Source organism: Pristiophorus japonicus, chromosome 5 (genome assembly GCF_044704955.1).
Source record: "Pristiophorus japonicus isolate sPriJap1 chromosome 5, sPriJap1.hap1, whole genome shotgun sequence".
Classification (NCBI taxonomy): domain Eukaryota; kingdom Metazoa; phylum Chordata; class Chondrichthyes; family Pristiophoridae; genus Pristiophorus; species Pristiophorus japonicus.
The window spans coordinates 199957283-199970484 of NC_091981.1; the positions used below are offsets into that span (position 1 = coordinate 199957283).

The 13202-nt window shown below is 47.4% G+C and overlaps 1 protein-coding gene across 2 annotated transcripts in view; it reads left to right on the plus strand.

Moving 5' to 3' along the window:
* Positions 1-13202, plus strand: part of tpk1 (thiamin pyrophosphokinase 1) — a 691620-nt gene that overhangs the window by 556045 nt on the left and 122373 nt on the right. Inside the window, exon 9 of one of the 2 annotated variants that reach the window (XM_070881210.1) lies at positions 8474-8547. The exons of the other annotated variant lie outside the window; for it this stretch is intronic. Within the exon in view, the coding sequence (XP_070737311.1) occupies positions 8474-8526 (53 nt within the window). The 3' untranslated portion in view covers positions 8527-8547. The remainder of the gene's footprint in view (positions 1-8473; positions 8548-13202) is intronic. 2 annotated transcript variants of the gene reach the window in all.

Below are 13202 nucleotides of genomic sequence, written 5' to 3' on the forward strand. Positions count from 1 at the left end.
CAGGAGTTACTGCGCATGCGCGCACACTCCAACGCACGTGTGCAGACGTCCCAGCACTGTTTTCAGCGTGGGACGCTGGCTCCGCCCCCGACCCGACAGGCCACGCTGTGCGAAGACCCGGGAGAGGCCGGACAGCGTCCAAAGTGGGGACCGATTTTTTTTTTTTTTGGAGCACTTTTCCACGCAGAAAGTCGGCGCATCTCCAGTGAGTGCACCGAAAAAAGGGGTGGGCCAATTTTGAGCCCAAAGATGCTAAACCCCTTAATATTTCCCCTCTCACTATGTTTACCTCATCAAGTATTTCACACTCCTCTTTAACTACAATGTCTGCATTGTCCCTCTATTTTGTGAAGACAGACACAAAATATTCATTAAGAAGCATACCCATGTCTTCTGCCTCCACACACAGGTTACCTTTTTGGTCTCTAATAGGCCCTCCTCTTTCTTTAGTTTCCTCTTGCTCTTTATATATTTATAAAACATTTTTGGGTTTTCCTTGATTTTCCTTGCCAATATTTTTTCATGTCCTCTCTTTGCTTTTCTAATTTCCTTTTTAATTTCAATCCTGCAATTTCTATACTCCTCTAGTCTTCACTATTGAGTTCTCAGTATCTGACACAAGCTTCCTTTTTTTCCTTATCCTACCTTGTATGGCCCTTGACACCCAGGGGGCTCTAGATTTGGAAGTCCCACCCTTTTTCTTAGTGGGAACATATTTGCTCTGAACCTTCACTATATCCTCCGTGAATGCTTTCCACTGCTCTGACACTGATTTACCTTCAAGAAGCTGTTTCCAGTCCACTATTGCTAAATCACATCTCAGCTAAGTAAAATTGGCCTTTCCCCAATTGAGAACTTACTCCTGGTCTATCTATGTCCTTTTCCATAACTGTGTGAAATCTAACTGAATTATGATCACTACCACCAAATTCTCTCCCACTGATATCCCTTCCACCTGCCCAGCTTCATTCCCTAAAACTAAGTACAGAACTGCCCTCTCTCTTGTGCTTAGTACATACTGGCTAACAAAGTTCTCCTGAATGTAATTTAAGAATTCTGCACCCTCTATACCTTTTACACTGATTCTATCCCAGTTAATATTCGGCTCAGGCACTTAACGACCAGAGGCAGGGTAAAGCTCAACCTATCCTATTCCAAATAATGCGGAGAAATTGGTCCATGTTACCTAAATTTTTTGAGTGACAAATTAGATTTGGGGGGTCAATTTTGGGCGCGATCTCTCACAGTCGATCTCCCCTGGAAGTGTGTTAGCTGCCAATTAGATGGCCGTGACATCCAAGAGTCCAGAGAATCTGTCTAAAGCAGGTGGCGGCCCCTGCAATGTACTAATCAGGGTCCTAATGCCTACTTTAGGATCCCATTGCCAAATTCAACATAAAATGATTGGAGTGTGATCACTTGTCCCGCTCGGTTTTTCTGAGTCTATAGCGGCCTATCCCACAATCCTTAAAGGGACCACCAGACACGGCCAACAAAAAGTCTTCTGGTTCCAGAACAATATTGCGGGCCGTTGCTAACTTGGACTCGCCTTCCCCCTTTCATTCACTCCCCCCCCCCCCCCCCCCCCCACAAGGACGTACCTGCAAATATGGATACGGTGCTGCACTGGTTATGTTACTGGTCTAATAATACAGAGCCTGGAGTAATAATCCAAATAACGTGAGTGCAAATCCTACCAAGACAGTTTGAGAATTTGAATTCAGTTTTTAAAAGCTGGTATCAGTAAAAGTGACCGTGAAGCTGTCAGATTGAAATAAAAAAAACTGCCCTGGTTCATTACTGCTCTTTATGGATGGAAACCGGCTGCCCTTACCTGGTCTGTTTTATATGTGACTCCAGTCCCATACCCACACCTACGTGGTTGACTCAACTGCCCTCTGAAATGACCCAGTTGCATCAAGCACTGTGGTTCAAGAAGAAGGCCCATCACCATCTTTGCAGAGAAATTAGGGATGGCCAGTAAATGCTAGTCTTGTCAGCGATGCCCACATCCCGAAATGAATTTTAAAATGGCTGGAGCCCAGCGAATTTCTGGGCTTGATTTGCGTTTGCAGCTCACTGGTTGTATGTAGCTGAGGCGTAAATCTTAATTGGCAGTGACCTTTGTGTCACTGTCTAAGTGCACTGTCCATTATGTGTTGGTTTCCAGCACGAAACCAGTTTCTCCCCAATGTGTCTTAACCGCCAACCTTAGACCAGACTTCTATTACATCTATTAAGTTTTCGCCTTCCCCATTCCAACCATGGCTTATCTGAGTAAAATTGGAAATTTTGCCAAATAAAGGTTGTGAATCCATACCCAAAAGGGGCTAGCTTGAGAATATAGAAAGTCGGTTAACATAGGGCTTTCATTCCATCAGTCTGAAATAATGTAACTTCCTACAAAGAAAATAAATCACGATTCCTGTTAATATTGGTATCAAGTCATCATCATAGGCAGTCCTTCAGAGTCGAGGATAACTTGCTTCCACATTAAAAATGAGTTCTCAGATGACTGAGGAGTCCAATACGGGACCTACAATCTCTGTTACAGGTGGGGCAGACTGTGGTTGAAGGAATGAATGGGTGGGATTGTCGCGCACTCCTTCCGTTGTCGACGCTTAGCTTCAGCTTGCTCTCGGTGAAGAGACTCGAGGTGTTCAGCGCCTTCCCGAATGCCTATCCTCCACTTTGGGTGGTCTTGGCCAGGGATTCCCAGGTGTCAGTGAGGATGTTACATTTTTTCAGTGGGGCTTTGAGGGTGTCCTTGAAGCATTTCCTCTGCCCACCTGGGGCTCGCTTGTCGTGTCGGAGCTCCGAGTAGAGCACTTGTTTTGGGAGTCTCGCGTCAGGCATGTGGACGATGTGGCACGTCCAGCAGAGCTGATCGAGCCTGGTCAGTGCTTCGATGCTGGGGATGTTGGCCTGACCGAGGACACTGACATTGGTGTGCCTATCCTGCCAATGATTTGCAGGATCTTGCAGAGGCAGCGTTGGTGGTACTTCTCCAGTGTATCGAGGTGCCTGCTGTACATAGTCCATGTTTCTGAGCCATATAGGAGGGTATCATCACTGCTCTGTAGACCATGAGCTTGGTGCCGGGTTTGAGGTTCTGATCTTCAAACACTCTCTTCCTCAGGCGATGAAAGCTTCACTGGCACACTGAAGGTGGTGTTGGGCCTCATCGTCGATGTCTGCCCTTGTTGACAGTAGGCTCCCGAGGTATGGAAAATGGTCCACATTGTCCAAGGCCTTGTCGTGGATTTTGATAACTGGGTGGCAGTGGCAGGTTGGTAAAGGACCTTTGTCTTACGGATGTTTAGTGTGAGGCCCATGCTCTCGTATGCCTCGGTGAAGGTGTTGACAATGGCTTGGAGTTTGGCCTCCAAATGTGCGTAGATGCAAGCGTCGTCTGCGTACTGTAATTCAATGACGGAGGATGGGATGACCTTGGATCTGGCCTGGAGGCGGTGGAGGTTGAACAAATTCCCATTTATCCTGTAATTTAGCTCCACTCCAACGGGGAGCTTGCTGAGGGTGAGATGGAGCATTGCAGCAAGGAAGATCGAGAAGAGCTTTGGTGCGATGACACAGCCTTGCTTGACCCCGGTCCGAACATGGAAAGGGGTCTGTGATGGATCCGTTGGTCAAGATCACGGCTTGCATGTCATCGTGGAGCAGGCGGAGGATGGTGACAAACTTTTCAGGGCAGCCGAATCTGAGGCGGATGCCCCATAATCCCTCATGGTTGACAGTGTCAAAGGCTTTTGTGAGGTCAAAGAACGCCACGTACAGGAGTTAGTGCTGTTTCCTGCATTTCTCTTGTATCTGCTGCGTGGTGAAGATCATGTCCATTGTCCCCCTTAGTGGGTGGAATCCGCATTGCGACTCTGGGAGGAGCTCTTCAGCCACAGGGAGAAGGCGATTGAGGAGGATTCTTGCGATGACTTTCCTGGTGGTCGACAGCAGGGAGATTCCGCTGTAGCTACCACAGTCGGACTTGTCACCTTTCTTGAAGATAGTCATGATTGCAGCATCTCTGAGACATCCTGTCACGATCTACTCCTTCCAGATAAGAGAGATGAGGTCATGGATCTCCGTGCCAGTAGTGCTTCTCTGCCTTGTTTTAGTGCTTCGGCGGAGATTCCATCTGCTCCTGATGACTTGTTCTTCAGTTGTCGTGCTGGGCAGGGGTTCTGCTGAGATGGTCGGGGGTGGGATGCTGTGGAATGGAGTCGAGGACCCTCACGTTGAAGACAGAATCTCGGTTGAGGAAATCCTCGAAGTGCTCCTTCCAGCGAGCACTGACTGTCTCTCTGTCCTTGATGAACACCTCTCCGTTCTTGGCCAGCAGTGGGGTATGGCCTTGGGTGCTTGGGCCGTAGGTCGTCTTGATTGCGCTGAAGAATCCTCGCACGTCGTGGTTGTCGGCTAGCTGCTGGATTTCTTGAGCTTTCTCCTCCCACCGTCTGTTCTTTAGGCCACGGGTTTTCTGTTGGACCTTGGCCTTCAGACGTCTGTAGAGCTGCTTTCTTGCCCTCAAGTTGTGTTGCTGATTCCAGTCCAACAATGCCTTGCGCTTGCGGCATATTAACTCCTGGGTCTCCTGGTCGTTCTTGTCGAACCAGTCTTGGTGTTTCCTGGTCGAGTGACCGAGCGTCTCTTCACAGGCGCTGATTATAGAAACCTTGAGGGTTGACCAGGTGCTGTGTATACTCTGGGTCACTGGGTCAGGTTGGTAGCGAGGCATTGGCAGAATAGGGCTTTCTTAGCAGGATCTTTGAGTTTCCTGCGGTATTGTTTCTGTTGCCTTCATTGTTTTGGGGTAATGTTGATGGTGATGACAGAGCGAATTCGGCGGTGGTCCATCCAGCAGACCTTGGCTCCTGTCATGGCACAGATGATGCACACGTCTTTGCGGTCCCTCGCTCAGACGATGACGTAATCCAGCAGATGCCAATGCTTGGAGCAAGGATGTTGCCAGGAAGCTTTATGTTTGTCCTTCTGACGGAACTGGGTATTGGTTATGACGAGGCCATGTTCTAGGCATTTGGTCAGGAGCTGGGTACCATCGGAGTTGGATTTCCTTACCCCCTCTCTGCTGATCACACCTCTCCAGCGGTCAGTGTCCTTTCCAACTCTGGCGTTGAGGTCGCCAAGGAGGATCAGCTTGTCGCTTGTTGGAACTCGGGACAGGGACTGTTCGAGGCTGGAGTAGAATTCCTCTTTGATCGCGTCTGTAGCTTCTAGTGTTGGGGCGTATGTGCTGAAGACCGTAGTGCACTGGTTCCGGGCTAGGGTGAGCCGGAGAGTCATGACGCGTTCATTTATCCTGCAGGGAGAATCTCTGAGACGGCCCTCTAGGTCGTTTTTTACGGCGAAGCCAACCCCGTGGAAGTGGCGCTCTGCTTTTAATTTGCCTTTCCAGAAGAAGGTGTAGCCACCACCTTGTTCTTTGAGCTGGCCTTCCCCTACCCGCCGCGTCTCGCTTAGGGCGGCGATGTCTATGTCGAAGCGCCTGAGTTCCCGGGCAACGATAGCGGTGCGGCATTCCAGTCTGTTGCTGTTAGGATTGTCCATGAGGGTCCTGACATTCCAGGTCCTGAACTTCATCTTAAAGTGTGGAAGATGCCTGTGCGTGAATTATTTTAATGTGGGGTGGCCGTTGCACACCAGGTACCACACGGGCTCAACAATCTTGGTCCAGTGGCAAGGGGATCCAAGATGACTGGAGACCAGGCTCCGTTGTATGGGCCTAGTTCATACACACCGCATACTTCTACTGTCAGCTGCACCGCTCCTGGCCCACGACCCCACGGCTTGCCGCTTCCAACCTCCGGGCATCGCTGATCAGGAGATCTCCCGTTGTTCTCCAATCTCCGGGCCTCCCGCTGACCTCTGGGCTTCCGCTATCCTCCAACCTCCCACTGTCCTCCGACCTCTGGACTCCCGCTGTCCTTTGACCTCCCACTGTCCTCCGGCCTTCTGCTGTCCTCTGACCTCAGCAGGTGCTGACCTGGGTGTAAACAGCAGTGGAGCAGGAACGGAGCAGGAGCTACAAAGGAGGAGAGCCGCAGGATCCAGCGTGGTGTCAGCTGGAGCCAGCAACTGCGAGCCAACATGCGATGAAGGCAAAGCAGGCGACAAACCGGACATCACGGCATCCCAGGTAGCGGATTGGTTAGTGTCTGTTCGTGCGAGGTCATTCCCAGCGGCAGGATCGGGACTCAGAACAGGTCGGAGGACAGCAGGAGTCCAGAAGTCGGAGGACAGCAGGAGGTCGAAGGACACTGGGAGTCCAGAGGTCAGAGGACAACGGGAGGTCGGAGGACAGCAGGAGTCCAGAGTGGTATCAAGTAATACTGATTAGAAATATCTGAGAACTTGCATTCACAATGTAACTGCCGCATTTTTGTTTTCTTATACTATATATTTCTTCAGTGTCAGCTCTCATAACTGGATTTTGCATCTCCCATGATCTGGAGTGCGCCTTTCCTGCCTAATATCTAATAAATTACAGTGAGATCCTTATTCTCTGCACTGGCTACTGGAATGTATCTCATGCCAGTGCATGATTCTGCCATCTTTGGAAATTGTTTATACCAGACTGAGATTTAGGCTCTGAATCAACAATTAGTTTTATTTACTTAAGGCAGATGAATGAATAATAAACAGATTTCTATACTGTCCTTGATATATAAAATAATGCCACTTGCTTTCTTTGTAACAGAGACTTGAAAATATAAACTCAGTTCTTATACTGTGGAGCATGAAAAAGTCCTTCAGGTCAGCACAAATAGAACTCTTGGTCTGCTGGCTGCAGAACTGAAACCTGCTTTTGGATTGACAAAAACACAAATAAGCCTTCAGTGGAAATTAAAATCGAAAGATGTATAAATGGCAGCTGATTCAACTTGCCCGCTTTACACTATCACCTCAACGGGAGGTGATCTTTTTGATCAGCCTGGAGACCAATGCAGAGGCACTCTAGTCCAGAAGAAACCTTACTGACTGCAGAATACGGTGGGAGATGCTCCTTGCCCTTGCATTTCTATAGTGTAATGTGTTGCAGCTTGCCTCTTGAGTGGTAGCACTCAACAAAAAACAAAATGTTATTAAATAATTAAGGAGAAAGCGCAAAATATGGTCTTTGCATGTTGGCCTTTCTATTTCAAGGACACCGAAGGTAATGTATAATTTGTAATAAAAGTACATTCTGTCCATGGGGACTGTAATTTGTTCTATTCCATGTGTTGATCCTATCTGACAGTATTGTACACCAGAGGTAGCTATTTTACTTGTGTTAAGCACAGATAAGCCATTAGAAATAAATTTAAACTGGTTTATATTATTCCAGCTCAGAATCATAACTAAACACAACAAAACTGTTTTGTTTGATTAATATTAATACTTTGAGCCATGGGTGCACAGTTGTTGCCCAATTGTAAGGTTACCTAGAGACATTTGGCATGGATGATAGAAGTGCTTTTCTTGAGTTTAATACTTTCAGTCCTTTACACCTAGATAATTTAAAACCAAATGACGGATTCATCACACATGTCAGCACCTAGGTTTTGATGGAAGCTGGGATCAGCCTGAGTAAAACAAGTGTCCAAGCTCTCTTGTACATAAACACATTGTAGACTAAATGTTGCCCAATGAAATCTACAGCTATAAGTAAAATAGGTAATGTAGCATTAACATCAGAAAGTGATATAGCCTCCTTCTGTTCAAAAGATAAAATAAAATAATTTAACTGCTTGTTTGTAAGCATCAGACTACTGATTGAGGAAATAGTAACCGGACAAAGCTGATTCATCTGTATTTATTTATTTGTTGTATTATAAATCTTGCGTCTGCATGCACTTCTTCTCTATAAAATCTCACTTCCTATGTCCATATTTATCATAGAAACTACCTTTGTAAACTGATCAATCTGCAATTGCATAATCTGGCCACCAGGAGGTACGGCATTACGTTTTCCCCACAAACAACTTGAAAAGCTTTCTAAAAATCTTCGATCTATTTTTCTTTCAGTAATTGAAATTTCTAATGTCAAAAATAAGGGTTTAAACAACATTCTAAAAATATATATTTCATAATAACATTGTTAAATGTATCCATTGAGTTATCTTTTGTGTATTTTAATGCCATAAAAATTTAACTTGAAACCTCAGCCTCTCCCAAAAACTTGGACTTGATATTCTTGTCCAGAGCTGTGATGCTGTGGGCAGAATTTGGATTGTGCCATCTAATTTCCCAGGATGCATTAGTACTGTTCACTCAGACATGTTGCTGGATTCTTTAGCCTCGAGCAATTTCTGTGGATTATTTATCAAAATTATTTGAAAGAAACTTACAGAACATATTTTTAAATGTTTAGAAATAAATGTTTAGCTAAAATTCATTGCTTTTAAAGAAGCTGTGTGAGAGGCACACAGAGATAAATGATCACACCTGTTTTGTGTTTCAGAAATTTCAGAAAGCATGTTAGGCAGAGAGACAGACAGAAAGAAAGATTGTTGATGCTAATGACCAATTTTTGAAGTAAGCTAATTACCTCACCTCTGATTTGTTGTCAGTTAGAGAAGGTAAATGCTCTCATCGTTTTATATCTGTGAGCTAGATATACTAATTACTAACATCTATAGGACAGAGAAAAGAGACCTGAAATACCATGCCATTCTTGTTTTTAATATCAAATCAGGACAAGTACATTTCCTGGGCAGAAGCCATTTCCACTGATTTTTCTACCCCAAAACAATCCCCCAAATTTCTAAACATAATTTGGCCCTTCTGCCTAGCTTATTAAAATATATGTAAATGAGAGTGAGAGCCATTGCCATTGCAGCCTGAAATTTGCTGGTTTTATATTGACAATGCACTGGGGTTAAGTTAGAATGAGAAATCTTTTTTTTTAACTACAAGAAGGATATTGAAGTGCTTGGTAAAAACCCGGAAAAGAATTGCAAGGATGTTACCAGAATTGAGAGGATGCAACTATCAGGAACAGTTGAGAAGCCTATGGCTCTTTTCACCCACTGTCCAATTGTTTGGCACAATTTCAGTTTCTAAAGATATTTGGAAAATTATAGTTAATACCTCTGCTATCTCTCACAATGTCTTGCAGTTTTCTCGGAAGTATACTGTTATGTATCTGTAAAGCATGCACTCCCATGTTCCGCCATCAGGGAGCGCATCCCCTGAAGTCCCAAGGGATCCCAGCATCCCTTGGGAACACTGTATATAAGCCGGCCCATAAGACCTGTTCCTCACTCTGGAGTGTCTTAATAAAGTCTGAGGTCACTGTTACTTTAACCTCCCTGTGTGCAGTCTCATCTGTGTTTGGAACATAATAACTGGCGACGAGTATACGAATCCAACTCAAAGATGCAGCAAACTGTAGGCATCCTGGAGAAGTTCTCGGAGGTTGAGGACTGGGAAGCCTATGTCGAACGGCTAGACCAGTATTTGTAGCCAACGAGCTGGACGGAGAAGGAAGCGCTGCAAAAAGGAACGCGGTCCTCCTCACGGTCTGTGGGGCACCGACCTACAGCCTCATGAAGAATCTTCTGGCTCCGGTGAAACCCACAGATAAGTCGTATGAGGAGCTGTGTACACTAGTTCGGGAGCATCTTAACCCAAGGGAGAGCTTGCTGATGGCGAGGTATCGGTTCTACACGTGCCAGCGATCTGAAGATCAGGAAGTGGCGAGCTACGTTGCTGAGCTAAGGCGACTTGCAGAACAATGTGAGTTTGATGGCTACCTGGAGCAGATGCTCAGAGACTTTTTTTGTACTGGGCATTGGTCACGAGACCATCCTACGAAAACCTTTGACTGTAGAGACACCGACCCTCAGTAAGGCCATTGCGATAGCACAGGCGTTTATGTCCATCAGTGATGACACCAAACAAATCTCTCAGCACACAATTGCTAGCAATGTTCATAAATTAACTGGAACTGTGTTTGTGTGCAGAAATGTACAGGGCAGAACCCACGAGTCTGCAAGTGCCAGCAGGCCTTAGGTGACTCAGATGACTCGGAGTCCCCAACAAAGGATGAATGCAAGACAAGTCACACCTTGTTGGCGTTGTGGAGGCTTCCATTCAGCCTATTCATGCCGCTTCAAAGGGTATGTTTGCAAGAGCTGTGGAACAATGGAGCATCACCAACGAGCTTGCAGACGAGCTGCAAGCTCTGCAAAACCTGCTAACCACCATGTGGCAGAGGAAGGTGGATCAAAGCACTTTCGAGTCTCAGAGAGAGGAGGCAGATACTGAAGTACACGGGGTGCACACCGAAATGTCCATCTATAATGTTAAATGTAAAATTGAATGGCTTACCCATAGCCATGGAACTGGACACTGGCGCTAGCCAATCCATCATGAGTAAAAAGATGTTTGAGAGACTGTGGTGCAACAAGGCACTCAGACCAGCCCTGAGCCCCATCCACACGAAACTGAGAACCTACACCAAAGAACTTATCACTGTCCTGGGCAGCAGCGTGGTCAAGGTCACCTACTAGGGCATGGTGCACGAACTGCCACTCTGGATTGTCCCGGGCGATGGCCCCACACTGCTTGGAAGGAGCTGGCTGGGCAAAATCCGCTGAAACTCGGATGACATCCGAGCGCTATCACATGTCGATGAGGCCTCATGTACCCAGGTTCTTAACAAATTTCCTTCCCTTTTTGAGCCAGGCATTAGAAATTTTTCCGGGATGAGGTGCGAATCCACTTGGTCCCAGAGACATGACCCATTCACCACAAGGCGCGAGCGGTACCACACATGATGAGAGAGAGAGTGAAAATCGAGCTGGACAGGCTGCAATGCGAGGGCATCATCTCCCCAGTGGAATTCAGCGAGTGGGCCAGCCCAATTGTTCCAGTACTCAAAAGTGATGGCACGATCAGGATTTGCGGCGATTATAAAGTGACTATTAATCGTTTCTCGCGACGGGATCAATACCCGCTACCTAAAGCAGACAACCTATTTGCGACGCTGGCAGGAGGCAAGATGTTCACCAAGCTCGACCTGACTTCGGCCGACATGACGCAGGAGCTGGAGGAGCCTTCGAAGGGCCTCACCTGCATCAACACGCACAAGGGACTGCTGATCTACAACAGATGCCCGTTTGGAATTCGGTCGGCTGCAGCGATCTTCCAGAGAAACATGGAGAGCCTACTCAAGTCGGTACCACACACGGTGGTCTTATCAGGACGATATATTCGTCACGGGTCGGGACACCGCCGAGCACCGACAAAACCTGGAGGAGGTCCTCCAGCGACTGGATCGCGTAGGGCTGTGGCTGAAGAGGTCGAAATGCGTTTTCATGGCAACAGAAGTGGAGTTTTTGGAGAGAAAGATGGCGGCGGACGGCATTCGGCCTACAGAGGCCATCAGGAACGCGCCCAGGCCACAGAACGTCACGGAGCTGCGGTCGCTCCTGGGACTCCTCAACTATTTTGGTAACTTCCTACCGGTGTTAAGCACCCTCTTAGAGCCCCTACATGTGTTATTGCGTAAAGGTGAGAACTGGGTATGGGGATAAAAACAATTAATTGCTTTTGAAAAAGCCAGAAACATTTTATGCTCCAACAAGATGCTTGTATTGTATAACTCGTGTAAAAGACTTGTGCTAGCATGTGATGCGTCGTCATACGGAGTCGGGTGTATATTACAACAAGCTAACGTTGCGGGGAAGTTGCAACCTGTCGCCTATGCTTCCAGGAGCTTGTCTAAGGCCGAGAGGGCCAACAGCATGATTGAGAGAGAGGCGTTAGCATGTGTGTTCGGGGTAAAGAAAATGCATGAGTACCTGTTTGGCCTCAAATTTGAGCTGGAAACCGATCACAAGCCCCTCATATCCCTGTTTGCTGAAAACAAGGGGATAAATACTAATGCCTCAGCCCGCATACAAAGGTGGGCAGTCGCGCTATCAGCGTATAACTATACCATCCGCCACAGGCCAGGCCCCGAGAACTGTGCAGATGCCCTCCGTTGCCTATTATTGCCCACCACGGGGGTGGAAATGGCGTAGCCTACAAACTTGTTGATGGTGGTGCAGCCCGCAGACTTGTTGATGGTCATGGAAGTGTTTGAAAATGATAAACCACCTGTTACGGCCCGCCAGATTAGGACTTGGACCAGCCAAGATCCTCTGCTGTCCCTGGTAAAAAAAACTGTGTACTGCATGGGAGCTGGACCAGCATCCCCGTTGAAATGCAAGAGCTAATCAAGCCGTTCCAGCGGCGAAAGGATGAGCTGTCCGTTTAGGCAGACTGCCTGTTGTGGGGTAACCGTGTAGTGCTACCCAAAAAGGGCAGGGAGACGTTCATCTCGGATCTCCACAGCACACACCCGGGCATAGTAATGATGAAAGCGATAGACAGATCCCACGTGTGGTGGCCCGGTATCGACTCTGACTTAGAGTCCTATGTATGGCAATGCAGCGCGTGTGCTCAGTTGAGCAACGCGCCCAGAGAGGCACCACTTAGTTTGTGGTCCTGGCCCACCAGACCATGGTCGAGGATTCATGTCGACTATGCGGGCCCGTTTCTCGGTAAAATGTTCCTGGTAATGCTGGATGCTTTTACAAAATGGATTGAATGTGAAATAATGTCGGGAAGCACCGCCACCGCCACCATTGAAAGCCTGAGGGCCGTGTTTGCCACCCACGGCCTGCCTGACATACTGGCCAGTGACAACGGGCCATGTTTCACCAGTGCCGAATTTAAAGAATTCATGACTTGCAATGGGATCAAACATGTCACCTCGGCCCCGTTTAAACCAGCCTCCAATGGGCAGGCAGAGCGGGCAGTACAAACAATCAAACAGCCTTAAATGAGTCACAGAAGGCTCACTCCAAACCCGCCTGTCCCGAGTACTGCTCAGCTACCGCACGAGACCCCACTCGCTCACAGCGGTGCCTCCGGCTGAGCTACTCATGAAAAGGACACTTAAAACCAGACTCTCGCTGGTTCACCCCTACCTGCATGATCAGGTAGAGAGCAGGTGGCAGCAACAAAATGTAAACGATGGTCATGTCACTGTGTCACGGGAAATTGATCTGAATGACCCTGTGTATGTGCTAAACTATGGACATGGTCCCAAGTGGATCCCGGGCACGGTGATAGCGAAAGAAGGGAATAGGGTGTTTGTAGTCAAACTAGACAATGGACAAATTTGCAGAAAGCACCTG